This window comes from Eurypyga helias, unplaced genomic scaffold (assembly GCF_000690775.1).
Source record: "Eurypyga helias isolate BGI_N326 unplaced genomic scaffold, ASM69077v1 scaffold2603, whole genome shotgun sequence".
In the NCBI taxonomy this organism is placed as follows: domain Eukaryota; kingdom Metazoa; phylum Chordata; class Aves; order Eurypygiformes; family Eurypygidae; genus Eurypyga; species Eurypyga helias.
In genome coordinates, this window is record NW_010242909.1 from 20,488 (window position 1) to 43,596 (window position 23,109).

A 23,109-nucleotide genomic window follows, 5' to 3' on the forward strand; every position below is an offset into this window, starting at 1 on the left:
TGAGATTTGCACACTACCTACAGAACAGAAACTTACTGCAGTACCCAAAACAGCTCAACTGGACTTAGAGAACCTGGACTTGAAAGCGCATGAACAAGAGGGATCAGGAATTGTATCCATGTACCACGTAATCAGAAACGTCATCCCATCTCCCACATTGTCAAAACACTGTTACAGACGCATGATATGTTTTTGGTTAAAAAAAAAAAGCATTGCTTAAAGAATAATTTTTCAAATTAAATAAACCAACATTTTGTCCTGAAAACAAGTATGTCTTGAAAAACAAAAATTCATGCACCTTACCATCCATTCAGATATAATTACATCCACTTTTTCCAAAGGCAGATCTACTTCTTCAATTCTTCCTTTGACTAATGTAATAATATTGTCAAGTTTATTTAATCTGAAATTCAGAACATAAACAAATTAGTTCATATTTTCAATTTATGCTGTTAAGAGAAATATACTGATGTCTGTTTCCCCCAATAACTGTGTTCTATTTTTTTTTTTTTTTTAACTAAATCAAGAAAGCACTAAAATGTAGTATTTGTCATCATATTTCAGTGGGAACATTCCTGAGCACCCAAAAACTGTGGCAGATTAAGTGCCAGGCAAAGATAGCAGACAGTAGATCTGTATGCCCCCTCCAATGCGCTGCACATGCAAACGTGTAAGCCTCAGAAACCAGGAAAACAGAGAAGAGGACAATTTGACAGTCCTCTTTTCCTAGAATTGCTTGTTCCCAGTTCTCCTTCTCTGAGCCTCATAGCATAAGTCCATAGTGGTTAGAGCCTACTGATCACACTAGGATAGCAATGGAAATTAGCTTCCTTACAAAGCTGTTTTGCACGACTTGGTTTTTCTATTTAACAAAACTAGCTGCAAAGTCACCGAGAACAAACATCCCCCCTGCATCGGTATTACAGTTATTCCACAATAAAGGCATACTCCCTAATGTGATTTTGGCCAAAGTCATCTGCAAAGTTCAGTAGCTGCAGTAATTGGGTACTACCTCGTATGCAAGTAATGGTACAACCATCCTGTTACACAGGAAGGAAGGGACTGTGACATGGCTACAGATTTGAAACTAAAACTGCATGACGTAGATGCTTGAAACTGAATTCTTTTCTTCTTGGCAAACAGTATTAATCTTTCCTGCACATACCATTATTACTATAGCTGTTTTTAGAGAGGGCAGAAGAGTATACCCACCAAAAACATTTACTTATCCACTGCAGTTCTTATCTCTGCCCCTTCCCTCCCTAGGCTGATATCTTGCATTCTGTCTGGCTTTCAGTGCAGACCAGGATTCACATTAAAAATTCCACCTCCAAGACAACGTGAGGAAGATCACAATGAAGGGAGGGAAAGGGTCAAAGGGCTACTTGAACATGTGGGCTGTTGGAAAGATCAATTAAATACTCTACACACAACAGTCTTCTACCAGAAGTGTAGTAGTTCATCACAGATTCACACAGAGTGGAAGGGGTTGGAAGGGACCTCTAGAGACCATCTAGTCCAACCCCCTTGCCAGAGTAGGATCCCCTAGAGTAGATCACACAGGAACAAGTTGTTGTCAAGAGGTAAAACCAGAAGTTCCAAGAGAGAAATAAAGCACTAGAGAGCTATCACCCACAACAATGTTTTAAGGAGGACAAGGACATCTAAGGATTACTTCCTAACTGATCACAAAGACATGATTTAAAACAACAACAACAAAAAAAAAGACTAATTCATTACATACTAATTTTCCATTGCAAGGTATACAAAAAACCACCAGCAATGTAGTTTACACATTGTAGGAAAAACTGCTGAGATGCTATTTAGGAAGTATACTTCAACTTTCTGTTCTAGCATAACAGTGATGGATGGCAAAAATCAAGTTGTTCACTGCACTAGACATTTTATGGGCAGTTATTCACAGTAAGAAAAAGAGAAGCCAATCATTTAGTTAAAACTAGGTTTACTCTGTACCTCAGGAAAGAATCATTTCACTCGGGCGAGTTATTCCAGTTTACTTACACACAAGGGGTGCACTGTTTCTAGGATTAACATGCTGGAAACGAACCCGAATTCTGGGAGGGACAAAAAATCTTGAGCACACACTTCAACCAGAGATGGAAGCACACTGCAGCAGTCATTTTTAAACAACACAGTAGTCTACTATTCCAATAAATATCTGTTACTCCATTACGAGTTTGTCACATTTATTCCTTTAAGAAAGTAGACTTAAGACAAGCATAAATTGTTTTGATGTGAAGATAAGACTTTAATGTGAATTGAACCTTTTATAGCAGAAGGTATATATAAATGTGTAGCCTTAGCGATGGTTCGCTGCGTACTTCAAGGGGCAATTCATCACTCTTAAGAGTTTTGATGTGTTGCTTTTCTTAAAGGCCTGCCCTTCTCCTCACCAAAAGTAATGTGTTGGTTGATACTTCTACCCTCCTCTGAGTATAAACAAACACACAAGGACTTTTTGTGCACTTGTTAAAAAGATATGAACACTGCTAAGTTTGTCATATAGTACACTAGAAATAAGACACCATTTCCCACTCATTAACCATTCTGAAGATGTGAATGACTCCTGGGAAAAGTTCTCATGCCATAAACACATTTCGGTCAAAGTTGCACCTAATGCTTAACACTGTACTTTTCTTAAACAGGCATTTATTTAATTTTACAGCATCCAAGTGTGCAGTGCTGCACCTCCAATGTGAAGCATCTAACCTAAAAATCCTGCCTAGACAACTGCATTCCTGTACAATTTAGGCTTGCATGCCACAGAAAATCCCAGATTCTTTGGTATCCACCTTGACTTTCTTTTCTACAAATTGGTCTTAAAAAGCCACCAAAACGGAAAAAAAACCCCAAACAACCAAACAAAAAAAACCCACCACCCCACACCTCAGCTATTGAAAATACACATTTTCACCTACAATTCTCCTACGTCATGCTAGAAATCCTTTTTAAGTCTTCAGATGTCATTGCTTCATTTTTACATATACTCAAGCCCCCCATAATATCTATAGTAAATTAGTGAAATGCAGAGTGAATAAACGAACCATCAGATGGGTGGAAAGCTGTCTAGACCATAAGGTTCAAGAGGTGAGAAAAGGAGTATGAAGTGTAACGCGTAGCCAGGTACCAGAGGTGTCCCTCAGGGTTCAGTGTTAGTTCTGATACTAATTAACACCTTCATTACTGACCTAACAGGACAGAATGCACCTTCAGCAAGTCTGTGGATAATGCTGAATTAGGGGAGATCAGCTGGTAGGACAGAGGGTAGGGCTACTACTTCGAGGGATCTCAGACTGTAGGTACAGGCTGGTGGGAACCTCAGAGATCCAGAAAAGGCAAAGACCTGCACCTTGGCTGTAATAACCCCATGACCACAGTTCAGGTCAGAAACCAGCTCTGCTTGCTGCTCCTTAGCCTGCCCAGACAAGGGGCCTGGTGAACGAAGTCAGCAGCATCGCCCTTGTAGAGAAAGTGGCCAACAGTCTACCTCATCATATATGCAAGAGACTAGCAGCTGATCAAGGAAAGTCATCTTTCCCCTCAATCTGACACTTGCAAAATTGCATCTGGAGTACAGTGTCTAGTTGTGGGCTCCCCAGTACAAGACAGACATTGTTGTACCACAGCAAGTCCAGTGAAGGGGCCACTAACATGATGTGTTCCAGGCCACCATGACATACAGGGAGAAACTGAGAGGACTGGATTTGTACAGCCTTAGGAAGGGATGGTTAAAGGATGGCTTTCCGACGTCTGCCTCTGTCCAGCAAAAGAATGAAGAGAAGACTTCTCTGTATCAAGCTCTTCTCTGGTATCAAGGGATTAGATCAGAGGCAACAGATAGGAGCTGCAACAATGGAAAATAGAATTTGGTATTTCAAAAGTTCAGACAGAAGCACCAATGCTCAGAACTTGACTAAGCTGATGTCAGATCCACCTATTGGAGCTGGGCCTGCTCTGACTGAAGAGGACTGGACCAGACACATCCCACCCCTATCCAGGGCTCCCTCCCACTCCACGCTATTCCATGACAAGGGCCTACAAGGAAGCTGGGAGGGACTTTTTACAAGGGCCTGTAGCGACAAGACAAGGGGTAATGGGTATAAATTGAAATCAGGGAGGTTTAGATTAGATATCAGGAAGAAATTCTTCACAGAGAGAGTGGGGAGGCACTGGGACAGGTTGCCCAGAGAAGCTGTGGATGCCCCATCCCTGGATGTCTTCAAGGCCAAGCTGGATGAGGCTTGGAGCAACCTGGTCTAGTGGAAGGTGTCCCTGCCCATGGCAGGGGGGTTGGAACTAGATGATCTTTAAGGTCCCTTCCAACCCAAACCATTCTGTGATTCTATGACAGTTTATATGGCATCCAACATCTTTAACTCTCCTGGAAACAACTCTTCTCAGTGACTCTGCAGACTCCATGTATACATGTCTGTGCGCATGCTCTTAAAATAGGTTTGGTTGGTTGGTTTGGTCATCAAAGCCTGTGTTAATTCTTAGGACAATTAAGGACTTCAGTAAAATATATGCTAAACCAGAAATGATCCTTAACTAGTTACAGCATTTTAATAACTTTTTACAGTGATATTTACCGTACTTTTCTAGGAACTTTTCCTACCGAATGATGTCCATGGCCTGATAGATGATTTCAGATTGGTCAACCCCTATCACTTTCTTCGCTCCAGCTTTGGCAGCAAACATGGAGAGTATTCCAGTTCCACAGCCAACATCCAAAACCACCTGAAATGAATATGAAGTTTATTTTTACCTCCATTTATTCCCCTTGCTGTGATTTTTTCCTACATACCTTTCTACATCTGTTAGAAAATAGTATCTCACTGAAGGAACAAACTGCAGCAGCAAGCCTTACTATTACATTCAGAGATACCCAAGTCAAACTGCAGTTCTACCTGCAGTTCATACCCTTTGCTACCTTTTACAGATAGACCAGAAAGCAGACTAGCTCCAGCTGCAGATGAACTCAGTCCCACACGGAAACAATCACAAGCACTTATTTGGGCAATAACTACAAAGTTACACAACTGGAGAAGCAGGAAATTAGAGTTGAACAGCTTTCATCTGTGAATCGCTAACAAATGAATTTAGCACTGCCACTGAAAAAAACCATATTCTAACTGCAGCATCTCATTAAGAGTCTATTCAGAAACTTAATCTAGGAATTCTCTACTAGAAGTGGGCACAGTGCCTCAGAACAGCTATGGCTCAAGTTGACTACATTTCAAAATGGAAACTGGCATAGTTTTCTGTCTACCATTATTTATAAAGAAACGAGAACCAAAAAAAATTCTGATAATATGGCTTCCTTTAGTTTTCATGAAAGAAAAATAAACGTCATGACTCCGCTTGAAAAAAGCATGCTCAACATAGCAACAAGACTCATGCAAACACTTGTTTTTGCATCCCACATATTAGCAACTGTAGGAAAACTGAAAGGTTTAAAAATGTGAAGTGAATAAGAAAACAGTAACAAATATATTAATTAGCAGAGTTAAGCTGCCAGCAGTGTTGAACTTCATAAAGCACAGACTTTACCAAGTAGCCTTGCTCAGGCCTCAACATCATAATAATAATGAGTATAATTCCAGCTACTTAAAACTTCTCAGAGCTTAAAAAATAACACTTGAACCTTGAATGTGTAACAGTAGATTGCCAAGCTATGAGTTTCACATTTGACACTTTCATAGAAACACAGAATGAGGTTGAAAGGGAACTCTGGAGATCAGCTGGTCCACTACCATCCCCCACCCACCCCACACCCCCCAATCAAAGCAGGGTCAGCAACAGAGGGCTGCTCGGGACCATGTCCAAACAGCTTTTGAGTATCTCCAAAAGATGGAGAATCAACAACTTTTCGGGCCAACCCACACCACTGGTCAATTGCGCTCGCTGTAAAAACGTGTTTCCTGATCTTGAAAGGCAACCGCCTCGAGCTCGACCTGTGCCTGTTGCTTCTTGTTCCTGCCCCTGAGGATCACTGAGAGGAGTCTGGATCCACCTCCTTCACTCCCCCCACCAACAGGCATTTATACACCCTGATAAGGTCTATCACTGAACCTTCTCTTCTCCAGACACAACCACCCCAGATCTTCCAGCCTGTATCACAGATGCCCCAGTCCCTTCATCGTCTTTGCAGTCTGGCTGGTCCCACTCCAGCACATTTATCTCACTGTCACGCTGGGAAGCCCAGCAGTGGGCACAGCACTCCACAAGTCATCTCCCTGGGGCTGAGTACAACAGAAGGTTCATTTGTCTCAACCTGTTGATGACATTCATCCTCCTAATCCAGCCCAGCAGGCTGGCTGCCTGCCTTTGCCACAAGGTTGTGTGTTGTCAGCTGATGGTCAACTTGGTGTTAACCAGGACCCCCAGATTTTTTGCTAAACTGTTTTCCAGCCAGCAGGCCCCCAGTCTCTGTTGATGTGTGAAGTTACTCTTCCTTTCACTCTACAGGATTTTGCACGGCCCTTGAATTGCCCCAATGCCTTTGCACAGGACCCCCATGAGCCCATTTCTTGGTTGTGCTGGTTTTAGTCAGGAAAGAGTTAACTTTCCTCACAGTGGCTGGTATGAAGCTGGGTTTCTGAATTTACCCTGAGAAAAGTACAGAGAAGGTCTCCTTTTACCTGGTGCTGGAGAGAGTGCCTGAACCAAATTCAAGGTCTCTCAGCTTCTGATACTGCAGCTGCGTTCCCAGCTCTCTGGCTAGAGGCAGCGTGGGGGGACACACAGCTCAGACAGCCAACCCCAACTGACCGAAGGAGTGTTTCATTCCATAGTACGGCATGCTTTGTTCAGAAGTGGGGAGTGGGTCCAGGGGCCATTACACTTTCACACTTGCTAACACTCTCCTTAACCCCTGTTAGCAGTGTCAGCTGCTTTACTAACTCCTTTGCTGGTTTATCCGTGATTTAGTGGGTCTGTTAGTTTTCCTGGTCACGCTGTTGCTGAGAGGGTTCACTTGGAATCTGCTGCGATTACCCTCAGGCTGCAGCTCTGACTCTCACTTATTGGGACCTGACCATGCATCAGTCAGTGGGTGGTGAGTATATGTTTTGTTTTCTATTATTTCAATTACTTTTTAGTAGTAGCGTACATTCTCATATATATGTATTATTCATTTAGATTCAATTTGTAAATAGTTCTTATTTAAATTCTGTGAGCTTCCTTGTCTTTTTCCTCCAATTTTCCCCCTCAGCTGGCGGGGAGGGAAGTATGAGAGCAGCTTTGTGGTATTTTGGTGGCCAGATTTGAACCGCAACATTGGCCTATGGAGGTCCTTCTGCACAGCACCACAATCATGTGGTGTATTAAGCACTCCTCTCAATTTTGCAGCATCTGAAAATTTGCTGAGGGTGCCTTCTGTTGCACTGGCCAGATTATCAGTCTTATTGTTAGCCTTCTCCTGAATGTAGTTAGGCTTTACTAATGGTGTTTAAAAATTCTAAGCACTAAACACATGCTGAAATCTGAACAATCAAAGTTTCCTAAACATTACGTCAAGTCATTCATATCATGTATAGAATTTAAGCATGAACAGACCAGAACTGTAAAGACAGAATTTCTTTCCCATACGAGAGACCAAGCACAACTTATCAAAACACTTTTAAAATAACAGGAGCATTTAGTCAGAATTACTAGTCATAAAAAGCATTTGTTAAAAAGGAGAACTAACTTATTTCACTGTCTCTCCTTAGCACAGCATCCAGTGCTGCAAAAGCTGTCCTCGCAGCTTTCGTGACATTAATTTTTCTTCCAACAGAGGCATCAAATCAGTAATCAATTCCACTCTTGAGAATTATAACCCCATTTCACAAAATATTTCAAGGCAGTAATGCACCCTACTGACAAATCTCCTAGCTTACGAGCTATTGAGCCTTCTTCCTTTGGCACAATGAAAACTTGCATGTGTACTTTTAAATTCCACCTGACAAATACTATCAAATATTGAATACTCTGCACATTAGGTCTGCTTGCCTTCCCTTGCATACAGCTCTGTATGTTCTGACGATGGATCCAGAACAGTGACTCTGAAGCCAGCGTGAATAAAAATAGCCATTTATCCTTAGCAGCACAGTGTAAGTAAGCTTCTGCTGTGGTGTACTGGGAAGCAATGACTGAAGAGTTGACAGCCACCTGTTTTCATAGGGCAGCTTACAACCTGGAATCAGACTCAAACACGAGCATGATGAATTTTTTTTACAGCATCTTGTGCAGAGACTGGTCATCGAAGCCGGACAAAATTACTTATTCCACTTGCAACTATTTGCAGCTATGTTCCAAAAGAAGGCAATTCTACATCTCATTCACAAGTTACATATGAGTATGTAATGGCTACAGAAATCTCTAGGATGAAGTCTTCTGCAGACAGGAACAGAAAGTAAAAATCAATGTTCTTGCAGCTGCTGAAGTCTCACACCCCCTAACATCATCTATTCTAACACTACCCATGGTAGTTAACAAAATTGCTGAGCCATGAAAGCTGGAAGTCAGAGCCAAAAATAAACCTCTGTGAAAGACTGATCTTGATATACGGCTGCATCAAAGAGAGCAATCACCACAAATTGGAAAAAAATCAAAACCGACACCACTTTGGACAGCTGCCCTGGTCACTTAAAAACCCAGATGGAACTCATCTAGCCTTAGGCAGGGGATGGGGGCAGAGAAAAAGGCACAGGAGAGAAAATATACAAGCTGGAATACATCTGAGGAAGGGAACGACAAGCAGAATGATCACCAATTAGCCTAAGGACAAGGGTCTACAGCTAACGCATTCTTGCTGTGAACACATATGGCCTCTCACCAGCGATCTGGAGCAGCTGGACAGGCGATATGACTATCCTGTAATATACTGCAACATCACATCCTTCTCTGCAGTCTAATCAAAACTGATATTCTACTTTCAGTAACAGAAAAAAACCCCTTCAAATTCAGAAAAACAGGAGGCCAGGTAATTTGGCCAATTAAATTAATTCCAGCAGTGAACTTCTGGTAGGAACAACGTTTAAAAACTCATTTTTTTCCCCCCTCAATATGGCATCGATGCCTGCCTCAGACTTCTATTCTGCAGCAATAACTACGCAAGGCAAGAGTGCTTTTTTAACTGATTACTTTTGCACAAAACAAACCCTCTCGCTGTAAAATGGACCACATTTCATATTACTGATTACAGCCACCTTAACTACTCCTGCTAGGTAATCTGAGTTGTCCTATTATCATCTCAAGTCTATCTGAGAGATTTAAAAGGCAGCAAGCCAGATTCATTCAAGTTTTAATAATTTCTTTTGAAAGGTGAGACCAACCAAATTGGCTGGTTCTGAATAAAGTATGCGTAACAAACAAAGCTAGATATTCTGATATCATGTTACTGTGCAGAGTCTTCCCAGAGAGCATGGGGAGGCAGTGGGACAGCTTACCCAGAGAAGCTGTGGATGCCCCATCCCTGGAAGTGTCCAAGGCCAGGCTGGACAAGGCTTGGAGCAACCTGGTCTAGTGGAAGGTGTCCCTTCTCATAGCAGGGGGATGGAACTAGATGGTCTTTAGGGTTCCTTCCAACCTAGACCATTCCATGATCCTTTCTACGATTCAATCACAACCCTTTGGGATACCACAGGTTTGCAGCAGAAGCTGGTACAGCAAGTTAAGATCTTGGAACAAGCTCCTCCCAACCCACCTCACAGGTGTCCTTCCAGAAACAACAAAAAGCATCACTGTGTATTTTCTAGGGAGGAATACCATGTGTAAGTTCAAGGAAATATGCTATCAGACTTTTACTCACTTTTTTTTTTTAAATGGTAATCTAACTTCAGGGAAAAACAGCCTACTTCCTCAAACTGGAAGTTTCCCTCATTAGTATGGTTCTGAGAGCATCATATGATACAAAAATTAAGCAAAACATCTTAACACTTCCTTCAGCAGAAATCTATAACAGATGTCACTTCAAAGCTGGATCTTGGAAAAATAATCCCATATATTCTCTGTAACAGCACACCAAGTGAAAGCTACTTCAAGATTTACTCAGACACAGAGGTGGAGCACCGCTCACCTGGATGGAAGCTGGTAGGAACTCAAAGCAATTGAGAACCAATCTTTCCATTCAACCTCAACACACTATCAATTTGAGGTAACCTTGATCAAAAAAAAAATTGTAAAAACACCGTGTTCGAATGTGGTTTATTGATGTTGCCATAACAGACTTTCTTTAGAAGGTGAATGCTTTCACAGGAAGTAAAACCAGAGTACAGCGCACAAGTTTTCTAGCTGTTTCCTGAGCAAGCGCATCTACCACTGGGCCTGAAGCAACGTTACCTGTAACCCTTCGTGCTCGTTTTGTTTTGAATGCTACCAGTATGTCCATACGCCAGAGGAGAAATACAACCCACTCTGAAAAATTCCTGTTCCACCAGGACACGTGTTCTGCGTAACTGATGAGTCTTACCCTGCGAAAACCTGCAGTTAACAATTTTAGGGACATCTGAGAAACTGAATTTCTCCCGTGAAAGTTTTCTTGCCTTTGTTGATATTCCTGCTTTGCTGGATAAGCCACCCAGCTAAGCAGTCACACACACACCTTTTAAGTAGCTGGCTGCATAATATTTCTGCAACACTTTCGCTTGTTCTCTCATAACTAAAGATGTTAGAAATGTTTAGTAGAAACAGACTTGTGACAGGGATTGAAGTAAGAGAGGAAGAAATCTCTTCTACTAGTATTTTTCTGCTGTAGTTGCCAAAGGTAAACTGAAGTTAGACATGTAAAGAGTATGCACTATCTACCTTTAAATACCTTCCACCTAGGAAAGGACCATATCAGCACCATTTCCAACTGAGGAATTATCAGATGGGTGCACTTTTATTACTTCAACAACTATTCTGAAGTCTTCTATTATCACTTATTAACTAAGTCTCAATCAAAACCAAGATAATCAACAGTGATTGCCTTCCATAAACCTAAACTTCCTGGTTTGCATTAAGAAATAACCACACACAGCTGAAGCATGGTAAGCACTAAGTAGAGGAAAGCTAACCCAGAACAGAAGGCTGCACTGCCTAACTCGGAACACAACCAACTCCGAAATAGCCAGCAGAAATACAGAAGGCAAGAAGAGGATTGTAATTGTGCAGGGGCCCTAACCACAGCGAGATCATAAGCTAATGTCAGTGTGATCTCTCCTCACTGCAAACGAAATACTAGTCACTGTTCTTAGTCCTTTAACAAAAACCTAGTCCGGAGAAGCTAAATGACACTAATTCAGTAAATCAGCTGGACATGAATTCTTCCACAGTTCTAATTACAAAGTGCTTCGAGGATGTTTTTACTCTATCAGGCACAAATTGAAATTCACTTAAATTCTGGTAAAGAGGCCCTCAAAGATAGACTCCACTTAATATACCAGACAAGAAAGGCTCAACTTAACCCCGCGAACATAATTAATGAACATCCCGACACGGCACACAGAAGTGCTGATGGCTGTTGTCATTGTTCTGTTATCAGCACCCTGCACCCTCCAGCAGCTGAATAGCACTCCACCACCTACTAAAGCCAGAGTACATTAAATCAAGTCTTGTCAGGGCGATTTTCTGTTCCCACAGCTACCAAGTGGCCAACCTGAAGGATTTCTAGCACTTGAGGGAAAAATAAAGCACAGAAATTACTGTATTTTCTGAGCTGTTTTACCTACCTTGTCCTTGAAGATATGTGGGTTTTGATAGATGAAGTCACGATAGCTTTCTGTACGCACTTTATCCTATGATTTAAAGGATAAGACAACGCCAATGTTCACTTTTTACACTTATGCACAGCATATAAAACTCAAAAGAGCTGAAAAACTTGCTTTTTAGCTTAGTCTAAGTATGCTTTGTGGCAACTGTACGTGTAAGAGCTCTGCAATCATCACACTTCCCATACTATATTCTTTCAGAATTTATTGTCTTTGCAAACGAAGTCAGCTGTGCCTCTGGAGGAAAAATAAGATATTAGCTCATACTTTTCTGACCTGCCACATTTGATTTTTGCTGTTTCAAAGTTCTTAATACCTCTTCACCACTTTCCAGTAACAGCAGCAATAAGAGTGGCAATACTGCATCAAGTTTACATATAACAGTAAAAATTTGAGTCACAAGCTCATGTAATGTTTTGTATCATTTTTTTCTTTGACACTCCTGTGAAACACTGATTCCTTCAAAAAAGTTATAGCTCAAATAAACCTCTTCTATTACTGAACTAACTACACATTTGCAATCCTGAAGACAACCAGTAATTGAAGCCGTACAGCCCATTCTACAAAAGCCCAATACAATAAACTTAACTGTAATACACCATGACCTGAGAAGCTGGAATGTTTTCAAGAATATCACTAAACGTTTAGAGTATCTTAGTATATGAAAGCTAGCAGCATTTGAGCCAGGAGCAAAATCTACCAGCAAGGTAATACATTAAAACATTGATTATCTTAATATGCATCAGCAGGTACGCAAATTGACAACCAAGTATAGGTTTTGGAATTGGTGCTGCAGTTCAAGTTTAGAGCAACATAAAAGAAAAATTTTAAGCATTTTTTATCTATTAAAGACAAGTATATAAGTAATACCACAGCATAAAATCCAACTGCTTATGTTTAAGGTAATATTTTTCTACTATGGCAGGTAAGAATTTTTAGAAACACCACAAACTAAAGAAGTTTTCTCTAGCGAGGAAGAACAAAGTCTATTGTATTAGAAAATTAAGATCAAAACCAGAGTGAGAACAAAGGGTATGTTCATAAATATTCTGGAAAAAAAAATTTTGGATTAAAAAAATCCTAAAATCCAGTTTTAAGTTTAGGAGGATTATCACATACACAGAGCCCAAACAAACAGTTAGGGGTGATTTTAGAAAATTGTACTTTAAAATGAAACATAATATAAAGAAAAAATTTGGGATCCTTTAAAATCACACCGGTTTACTATGAAGTTATATTCAGAACAGCTATTTTTAGTACTTCACCTCTACTGCAGTATATAATAGGGTTTGTTAAAATGACCAAGAAAGTGGAAAAAAAAAATAGGAGGTTCAGCATCAATCGAGAAAGCAGTCAGCTGGAAAGCTTTCAGCCTTACATCCTGCCCACTCGCACTGCCTCAGCACTGCCCCAACTTAATCAATACAATTCTAGCTGCTGCCTCTACTGTATGCACTGCTGCTCATCTAAGCCAGAGTCATTCACTTCAGGGCTCTCTATTCATCAATACCATTCTCTCACTGGCCCATTCAATGTAATGGTTTTGTTTTTAAATAAAATGGTAAGAAACTTTATTAAGATGATAGTTAAGAAATTATCAAGCAAAAAAACAGAACATGAGAAATGCTAGTCATTTGGGCCAGTGTAAAGTAACAATACTATTTGCCTATTTCTGAAGTATTTGCAGAAAAAAGCAAAAATTTGAAACTTCACCCTAGCACTGTCAGACAAAAGGATAAAAAAAATGGTTTTGAAATGACAGTGCCAGAAACAGGCTTAAAATTTTTAAGGAGACTCACTGTCTGAATTTCAGTGTAGCCAACCACTATATTTATACAAATAAGGCAAAGTGAATGCCTAGCATATGGGGGGGGGGGGGAAATCAATGCACAAATTATAAAAGCATCAATTATTTTCTTATGTCTAGGAAAAATCAAATTTCTTCTTAAAAGCTAACATTCCCCAAAACAAATAAAATATGATTTTGTGCCTATCTCCTTATGCAGAAATGCTCAATTATTATAGACTTTGAGCAAACAGAGAAGCTTCCTTATCCTATAGCCTGTAACACCATGGATGACATCCTTATACAGCCGCAAATCCAAGCTTCTAACATTTTTATTTGTCTTCAAGACATATATTTCTGTAGACTATACATTTTGGAAAAGACTGTTCTACCTCTGCAGGCATCTCTGTGCATCTGTAAAATCCCCACCCCTTAAAATTTACCTTATGCTTATACTATTCTTAACACAGATTCATTTTTATTTCTACATTGGGGCCACTAAACGATTTACAAAGCAGAAAACTTGATATGCTATCTGTACGGACCAAGTCACTTCACAACTCCATATTCTGTCTTTACATCAGGCAGCAATTTAACTTTTTTATACCTTAAAATGATAAAACTGTTTATGACTCTCATGACTATGATACTTTCTCTGAAAGGAAACATTAACAGATCTTGATTTACATGCCAATTATAAGTTGTTGGTTTTGTGGGTGTTTTTAAGTTAAAAGGGCATACATAGGTTTGCCTTTGAAGAGTTTTAAGCATTTTTAGAAATCTTTATAATATAAAAAGATCATGTAATTTTTCCAGCTGTTCAACATCATGTTACCAATACACTGAACTGCGCACAAATATCAATAATTTCTGTTTATCTAACACGATAGAAACCCACAATATTTGAGAAGTGGTTGTGCCTAGCACGTTTCAATTGACAGTAAAATATAAACTAAAGAAAAATATTCACTGTCTGTACCATGTTTTATCCTTTATCTTTTAGGCACCCAGGAGAAAGCTGCTTTTTGCAAGGTAAGATTGTGGTACAGATATGGTAATCTATCTTCCAGCATATCTGTAAATGATTTTATGTTCCTAATGCTTGCCATAAAGTAAACAGAAAGTATACAAAGGAAATAAAACTGGAAAGAGATCTCTCAACCCAACTCCTAGGAAAAAACAAGCGTGTATAGAAATGGTTAAAAATGCAGCTGCTCTGCAGTATATTTATGGGCACACAGCCCACTTCATTCCATCGTTCTTTTTTAGTCCTACAAAGATGCAGTTGAGATGACTTTCTAACCTTCAGCATCTCTTCGTGTATCCCATAATGCCCATAGGAGCTGAAGTAAACACCATCCTCCTCCTCACGAAGGTCTGCAATGGCGCCGGATGACGAGCAGCTTCTGACATCTGCGTTCATCACAAAATCCTGTGCAAATTGTCTGTAATCAATTTGAAACATACCCTTGAGACATGTTTATGGGACCATGAAAAGGAGGTGGGGGGAAGGGGCTTGCAGGAGACAGGGAACCCAGCCTGCACAGGGCTTTGTCCAACAATGGGACGGGCCTGAAGCGTGCACAACCTCCCTCTGCTGGCTCCTCCACACTGCTGCACCCCCTTCCCCCCACCCATGGCCGCCTTCCCCTTTCAACCAGCAAACTGCCGTGTTCACCTGTGCCACAGCAGATAAAATGCAGATTCGTCTATGTTTTTCAGGAGGAATTACTCATTTTGTACAAAAGCTAGTGGTTGAAGTCCGCAGGGAAACGGCCTGTGGTTTAGGCCTGGAATGCAGATGTGGACTCCATATAACAGCCAGTGCTTGACTATAAACCGTACGGCACTGCATGAAAGGCTGAGGAAATGACTTGGAAATTGAAGCATTTGGGTGGAAACAAATAAGAGCTTAAAATTAAATTTAATTCCGTTTTTATTCACATGCTGCTACTTATTTTTCCTTCTCCGTGGCCTTGCATTCTTAATGCACATGTCCTCTTATCATTTCTCAAAGCAGTTTTGATGACAAAATACACAAATCAAGCATTCTGTCGTGAAAACATAATTAAATATTGATAAGCAAACAGCTCATACTACACCAACAATGAAGTGAAAAATCAGACATGCTTCAGTCCAACAATATTCCTTCAAGGTCTCCAGTCCAACATCAACAAAACTTGCATCTTAGACCACTTCAAAGCAGCCTAAATTCACCTTGAACATTGGTCATACCTTCTCAAATAGGGACTTCACATAGAGAAGCTGTAGCTACCGTCTCATTACTAGTACCGTCCTTGTAGAACAACAAACCCAAAACCGCTATTTCAGCCCTGCCATATCAAACACTTCTCTGCCTAACTAGTTTGGATGAGGAAGAGAAGGTGGTAAAGGAATATAAACATAAAATATCTAAATAAATATATTAAAAATGTGTAATATATAGATATGTTAGGTATAATTATAAAATGTCAATTTTATTTCATAGTTATTTAATAATTAGCAGGTGTCCTCATGGTATTATTCCAGGGCTCAGAAGGCAACAATCTCCTAGGGAGCTGCATGACTGATCCTGAACAGGCAGCACAATGCAACTGTGTTATAACTGAAAGAAGTTATACCTACTTAGTCTCCCAAGAACTCTCTACAGACAGGTAAAAGCATGAGAAAGCTACTGCAACTATTTTTTTTTTTTTAAACTCCTGAAGTTAAGGTCAGCCAACCAGCTTGCTAAATACAGGTATAAACCTATTTCCGTAACAGAAACCAGTAGAAAACCAGGTTATTGTAGATTAAGGTCCTGTATACTTCTCTCACTCCACATCAGACTTGAGCTTCCTTGATTCCAGAGGTTCACCTGGAACACAACATCTGTGCACAGTCTCTTTCAATGAGGTGATCTCCAGCATGAATCAGTACCACTATTAATTACAGCACACAGGCTACTACACTGCAACTACTTAATCCCTCCATAATTTAAAACAGTGCTGCTTCATCAGATCTACATCTGGCTAATTTTGCTGCCAGCCGAAAAAAAGCCTGGTTGACAAAGAACAATTAATTAAAGGCTCTCTTTCACAACTGCAGATAATTTGATATGCTGACCTCAACAAAAAGGTATATAAGTCTGACTGAAGTTTAGAGAGCTGAAAAGAAATTGAAACTGATGACCTGAAACGGCTTTTCTTTCTTTGAAATGAAAAAAAGACAAGACAACATACAGGAAAAAAACCCCAAGTTTTCCAAGTACGGTGACAATTTTCTCTCATTCATATTCTTTATCATCAATTAATGCATTATGTACACAAAAATATCACAGAGTACCGTTCACCATAAAGTACAACCTGCAGAAGTTAAACCCAGCTGAAGACAAAACTGTTCTTTTGACAGGTGTAACTGTACAGCTATGAGGATGTCCCGATTCGTGACTGCAATGCACTGAGGAGTCTTACTAGCAGAACCCATACCCAAGGTTCCAAATAAAAGTAGCTGAAAAGTTGGCTTATTCATTTCACTGAGGGTTTCTCTGAACTGTAGCTAGATTCTACTTCTAATCATCAATGTTTGGAGCTGTCTCCCAAAATGCTGAGTGTCTCATATTTAATTTGTCAATACCTACCCTCTTCCACATTTTGCAGATCTTTGATATTTAAATTTGTATTAAAAGGACTAACAGGAAAGTGTCTGAAAAACAGCGATCTGAAGCAAAACACATGCTCCTGGGCCATGTGCTTATTTAGCTTTCCTAAGCATACTTTGCTCTTTCAATCTGTGCAGGTTTTACTAACCATCTACAATTTTGAAGTGGAACCTACAGTCTCGACACAAGTCATGAGTTTTACTTTGTAGTTACATTCTACCACTTCTTTGAATTTCTACTGGTCTTGAAACATGAACACCTTATCTCACCTAAAACGCATTTAAAAAAAACCCTGAACTTCAGTTCAAACACTTACTTCATTTTTTGAAGATCATCTTGTGCTCTAGCCAAGGCCGCTTCTGCGAGTCTTGCTCTGTGTTCCGCATGTTTTAATTGTTCCAGGAGCATCATGGTATCATTTAAACCATTAGAAGGTAAAACGTTTGCAGGTTCATAAAGATCTTCTATATCTGATGAAATGGGGAGGAAAAGAAACCACTGATCAGTCACGTGTTGCTTCACAGCAGCTCATAAACACATGACGTTTTCTGTGTTGCTATTTCTATCTTTGGATGATTTGTAAAAGTAACCTGTTGTACAAGAAGCTGAATTTGATAGGACTAGCCACAGAACACAAGACTACTCAGTAAAAGCAAGGATGCTAGAAGCAAGCTCTAAGTTAACAAGGCAAGTAAATCCAGAATTCAGGCTTCTAGAAATACCAGTCTTTGATTATTGATAGGAGAGACATTAGGTTTAGACTCTAATTAAGTTAATTACAGTCCTATCCTCTATTTTTCCAGTTATGTTATTCTAAGGCCAAAAGGGCTCTTAATGGTAATGGTAAAAGGTACGGGGGTATGTAAATTTAAAATTTCTTCATAAATATACAGTATCTCTTAATTTTCATATCAATTCCTTGGGCTTTTATAAAGCTTACGAACACACAAACCTCAAACAGCGTATGGAGAATAAATATATGCGAAACATTGCTTTTTTAACTACCAAAACTCAGACTCAGCACTAGATACTATTCACCTCTTGATAAATTCAGCTAGCAATTTCAACCTGTCACTGGTTTTGGATATAGTAAGAAGCTACAGGCAGGTTATTGGGCAAAAGACTTCATAAAACCCCCATATTTCTTAATTTTAATCATGGAAGACTATTTGGCCCCTGGGACTGAAACAAAGCACAGATACTTGATATTTCAGAGGTTCAGATCACCCCATGACTCTGCAGCAACTGCAACACCACCTCAAAGCATCTCAAAACTCTACAGCTTGGGCAAAGAGCACACATTAGGCAGGAGCTGATACTATGAAACCTGAAATCCCTGAAATAACCAACCCATGTCCTCTACCACGCATTCTCTCCGCTATCACGCAGCAGGGTTGACTAAGGGAAGGGTAAAACTGCATCCCAGATGGTATGGAAAAGAAAAACAAACAAAAAAAAAAATCAATAAGCCTTAAGCATCTTACGCATTAGGTGAAAAAGATGTACAATCAAGCACAAAATAGGAAGAGAGTGGGAGGATCCTGGGCATCAAAAATAAGTTCAAAAGTCAAACTGAATTCCCTCAGGACCACCTGATGAACTGTCATGACAGAAAAAAAAAAATAAGGCTGCTTGTACTGATGGCTAGAACTGCTAAAGAAGCAGAACTTTTCTACGCCACTGTAGTACCTTACGCTGGGTTGGTCCAAAATGAGGCCTATCTAAAAGATTGAGATAATTTCAACAAGGCAAGTTACTTGCTCCTTACTTACAGCATACTTTTTTGAATGAATGCATCTGATTTTAAACACCTACATTTAGAAGCTTTAAAACCTTCAAAACTCTTTCAGTGAGGCTTGGGTGGAATGCCTGTTTGACCTGCTTAATGACTACTTACTGCATCTCCGCTATGAACACCGTGTTTACACGTGAAAGCAGACAACAGAACAGGACTAGGGAAATCTCAGCCATTAAAAACCAACATCTAACATGTAAAAATTCCAGAGGGTGACAGTGTCACGACTTCAGCTAATACGTTGACTCTCATGTACGTAAGTCAATTGAATAATAGTGACAGTGCTTCATATGACACAAGCTCTGCCAATACCATATTTACCTCACAATGCAGTACAGTCACACTGAAATGCATTTATTTACCAAACTGAAGTAGGAGATCGTCTTCTAGCCCTGGTTTCAAATATTCCTCTCCTTCCCAAGGTAGCGGGCTGCTGACAGAACTCAAATATGCTGCTGTTGGTTTCTAGACAGAAGGAGAAAAACACATAAGCCATGTTTCTTTGAAAACACCAGCACTTCAATTTCATTCAAGAACACAAGGCAAAGATCTGTTCTTCCACCCACTATAATAAACGGTGTACAGCTAAAGCAGATTTGTAGCAAAGGCTGAGAAAGATCACAGAATGGTTTGGGTTGGAAGGGACCTTAAAGATCATCTAGTTCCAACCCCCCTGCCATGGGCAGGGACACCTTCCACTAGACCAGGTTGCTCCAAGCCTCATCCAGTCAGGCCTTGGACACTTCCAGGGATGGGGCATCCACAACGCTAATACTACTACAGATACTACTCTAAAACATGACTAGCAAGAACAGTAGCTCTGACAATAAGTACTCACCTTAGCATCCTGACACTACAACCATGGTGACCAGCCAATAGCATAAAACCACTCCTATGAGCTAGTCTGGGTCCCAAAGCCAAGAAGGTGCAGGATCAAGGAATATGTGTACAAGCAGTAAAGCACAGCAGGCTGACAGACATTAAAGAATGCTTTTAGGATTACACTGCTATCAGAAACCAAGTTTACTCAGGTGTTTGACTGTGTCAGGCCCACAGCTTACAACAGGGCTCATCAATAAACCAGGATACTAATTGTGCAAAGCATTTTTACACAAACAGCCCTGTAAGAACAAATTTCAGAAATGCTGTATTCTCTCCTGTTTGCATCCAGCCAGTTAATACTTTGTCAGGTAGGGAGAGGTCAGATTCTAGACTTCAGTTTTCCCATTTCTGTTGTTACTCTACTCAGCTCGTTATTCCCTAAGTAACTATTTGAGGATTTAAGTAAAGATTTGAAAATTTACTTGAAAAAGGCTTAATTAAATAAGATAGTATTAAGCCTAAACTTTTAGGGAACAACCAAAGAACACACTTAAAAGTCATGGAATACACAAAATACACCAAAGCCTAACTTAAAACCGGAGGTTCCCATCAGCTTTTCTGTTTCCGGTATCATTTTAGCTGAGATTAATTTTAGGTTCTGTGACCTCAGGGATCACGCGTTGTCCTTTTAACAGTGCAGTTGGGGTCTGGCTAGCTCACATCCCTGGGAAAGACTCCTGCACCAACATTCATGTGAGGACTGAGGAACTTCAGTTATCAAGAGGTGAACCCATGACTGGAGTGAAACAACAGAGTCAACAGCCCAGATGAATTAGCAAAACAACATGTCTGAACAGCCTCTTCTGGAAACAATATAACTCACATTACTTAGATGCGAAGTTGTTTTCATTTTAAGCATATTTAATTAAACCAATCAACAGCTATTTTAATTCCTGTAACTTTATATTCCTAGAAATAAAATACAAAGTTTCAGGCAGTTATTAAAGAAGGGTAAATTGAAAGCAGAGCATCTTGATTTCCCATTCTCCAGACACAGATTACAGAAGTTCCATGTAGCACACCTACCTTTAATCTTACAAAGTTTATTAGTTTAACGTATCCGTAAAAATCAAGTCCTGAAAAGAAAGAAAGGAGGAAAAAAAAATTGAAAAAGAGGGAGAGCTTGTGTTACACAAAAGCCACATGCATTTTACAATTATATGAATACTAATTATTTGTACAATTGACCAGCTTCCCCTTGGCGTGTACATCATTACCTTGTGCAGTCTTCCTATCTTAAGTTTGCCATCTACATTTTTCTTCTCCTCAGGACTAAATCAGGAAATTCTCACCCTCAAGAGAACTACACTTGCTACAAATTAAGAATGGAACATGGAAATGTAGATTATAAATAAGGATTGCATTCATTTGGCAAGCAACTACATCAGGTGAGACACATTTGTCTCCTACTAGCTACCTTGCTGATATTTTAGACTATTGTGCTCCTCTGATCATATTTTTAGCTTTCTGCTTAATAAAACGGGTATTGATACTACTCTTCAGGAACACACAGCAACACATTTAAAACTGCCACCTTGCTCAGAAATAACAGTAGTTGGAATACAATTATCTACTTTACTCAGGAACGGTGAGCATACATCATAACGGCAAAATACCTTCCATCTGATTTCACAGAGAAAACAGACCAGACCTTACAATTTTATATGCAGATTTCTAAATGCTTCACATAGTTCCCATCCTCTTATCCCTCTTTCCTTCTTAGTGCATGTTCTTAACACAGTGTTTCTTTTAATACTGTTCCGCTTCCCCTGCTTTCCTCTACATGCAGCAAGAGACGGGTTTCAGGCCCAGTAGTTCAGGACTTACCTAACTCTTTCAAAGCCACCCCCTGCTTCACATATATCCTCCTATACGTACCTTCCTTCAGTCACCATCTTGGCCTAAACAGCTGGCAACTTCAAGTGAAAGCCAACCTCCCTATTCCTTTGAAAAGAATGGAACAGACATTCCTGCGATCACAAGGTGACAAGCCAGCACAAACTACCAACAGTACCAAGCCAAGACTCCACCACCACCACCCGGTTACTTCACCTGGTGGATATATCCACTTTAGTCCCTGCTAAGCTCCTCAGCCCTAAAACAGTATCACTAGTGGGGCAAGAGTTCCCAGTAAATCAGGTAAGTAGCTCTTACACCAGCATGCACTGGGCTGGCTCAGGTCAAGCAAGTAGGCAGAGGGAACTGCACAAGCCAGCAGAGATCCATCTCACTTTGCTTACTAGTTGAGAACTTCACCAGCAGATAAAGCACAGGAGAAACAGACAACATAAAAGTAACATATAAACATTTTTCTAGAACATCTTATCTTGTCCGATCTTGGAATCTTCAGCTACAACCACAGAAACAATTAGACACATGTTGGTCCTAGTAATTTATTTTAAACAAGATGCTGATACGCAGACAGAAACAAGAAGTCGTGAAAAAATCTTACCGTGTTTCTTGATCACATCGCAAACGTTAAACTGATGCTCTGTTTTGCAGTGGGAGAATACATCTTCAGCAGAATTAAACAACCTGCACATAATTAATTATTAAACATGCAGTATTAGCATATTTTGAAGTAAAGACTCCTACGAGTTTCATGTGCTGTGTTCTGACCCGCAAGGCAATGCATTCAGAACACATCATTTCTGCCTTTGCAAAAGGATGAACAGGCATCTGGTTACTCACATACCTCACAAGGAAGCTTCTGCCTTGCTCGCAAAACAATTTGCAACAAAAGCTAACAGATGCAAAAACTTTGACACAGCCACGAAACCTATTAATTTTCCCAAACTCATTTACAGCACAGATGACGTTATACCCCAAAAGTTTGTATGTACAAGTGAGTTGGCCAGCTCTGTCTGCGGCACAAAAATGAAAAGACTCATCTATTAACTGACAATGAGAGAAAACAAGGGATTGATGACAGAGATGAACTTCCATACTACTTCAGGGCAAGGAGGAGGGCATTACCTGCCTTCAGCGTTATCTCTGCCCCCTTTATTCTGGATTTATCGAATCTTGGGCTCTGGAAAGGCCGTTTCAAGGATCAGCAAGGTACAGAGCAGTGTCACGAGCTGGGTATCACTCATTCCGCTGACCCCCGCAGGCTGAGTCCGGGCGCTCGCACCGCGGCCCTCTCCTCCAAAGGGCCCCGCGGCTACCACCGCGCCCCAGAGAGGTCCCGGGGCGGGGGGAAGCACAGGGACACCGACAGCACAGCGCAACCCTGGGGGTTCTCCACACCGTC

General features: G+C 40.3%; 1 protein-coding gene across 1 annotated transcript in view; it reads right to left on the reverse strand.

The window, feature by feature from the left end:
- PRMT3 (protein arginine methyltransferase 3) overlaps nt 1–22,391 on the reverse strand; it is a gene marked incomplete at both ends in the record, with an annotated part of 39,338 nt that extends 16,947 nt beyond the window's left edge. The window contains 8 exons of the mRNA XM_010149201.1: nt 304–403; nt 4,637–4,758; nt 11,715–11,780; nt 14,843–14,984; nt 17,496–17,649; nt 19,337–19,439; nt 20,883–20,932; nt 22,309–22,391. Of these exons, the coding sequence (XP_010147503.1) occupies nt 304–403; nt 4,637–4,758; nt 11,715–11,780; nt 14,843–14,984; nt 17,496–17,649; nt 19,337–19,439; nt 20,883–20,932; nt 22,309–22,391 (820 nt within the window). The remainder of the gene's footprint in view (nt 1–303; nt 404–4,636; nt 4,759–11,714; nt 11,781–14,842; nt 14,985–17,495; nt 17,650–19,336; nt 19,440–20,882; nt 20,933–22,308) is intronic.
- Nucleotides 22,392–23,109: the final 718 nt, after the last annotated feature.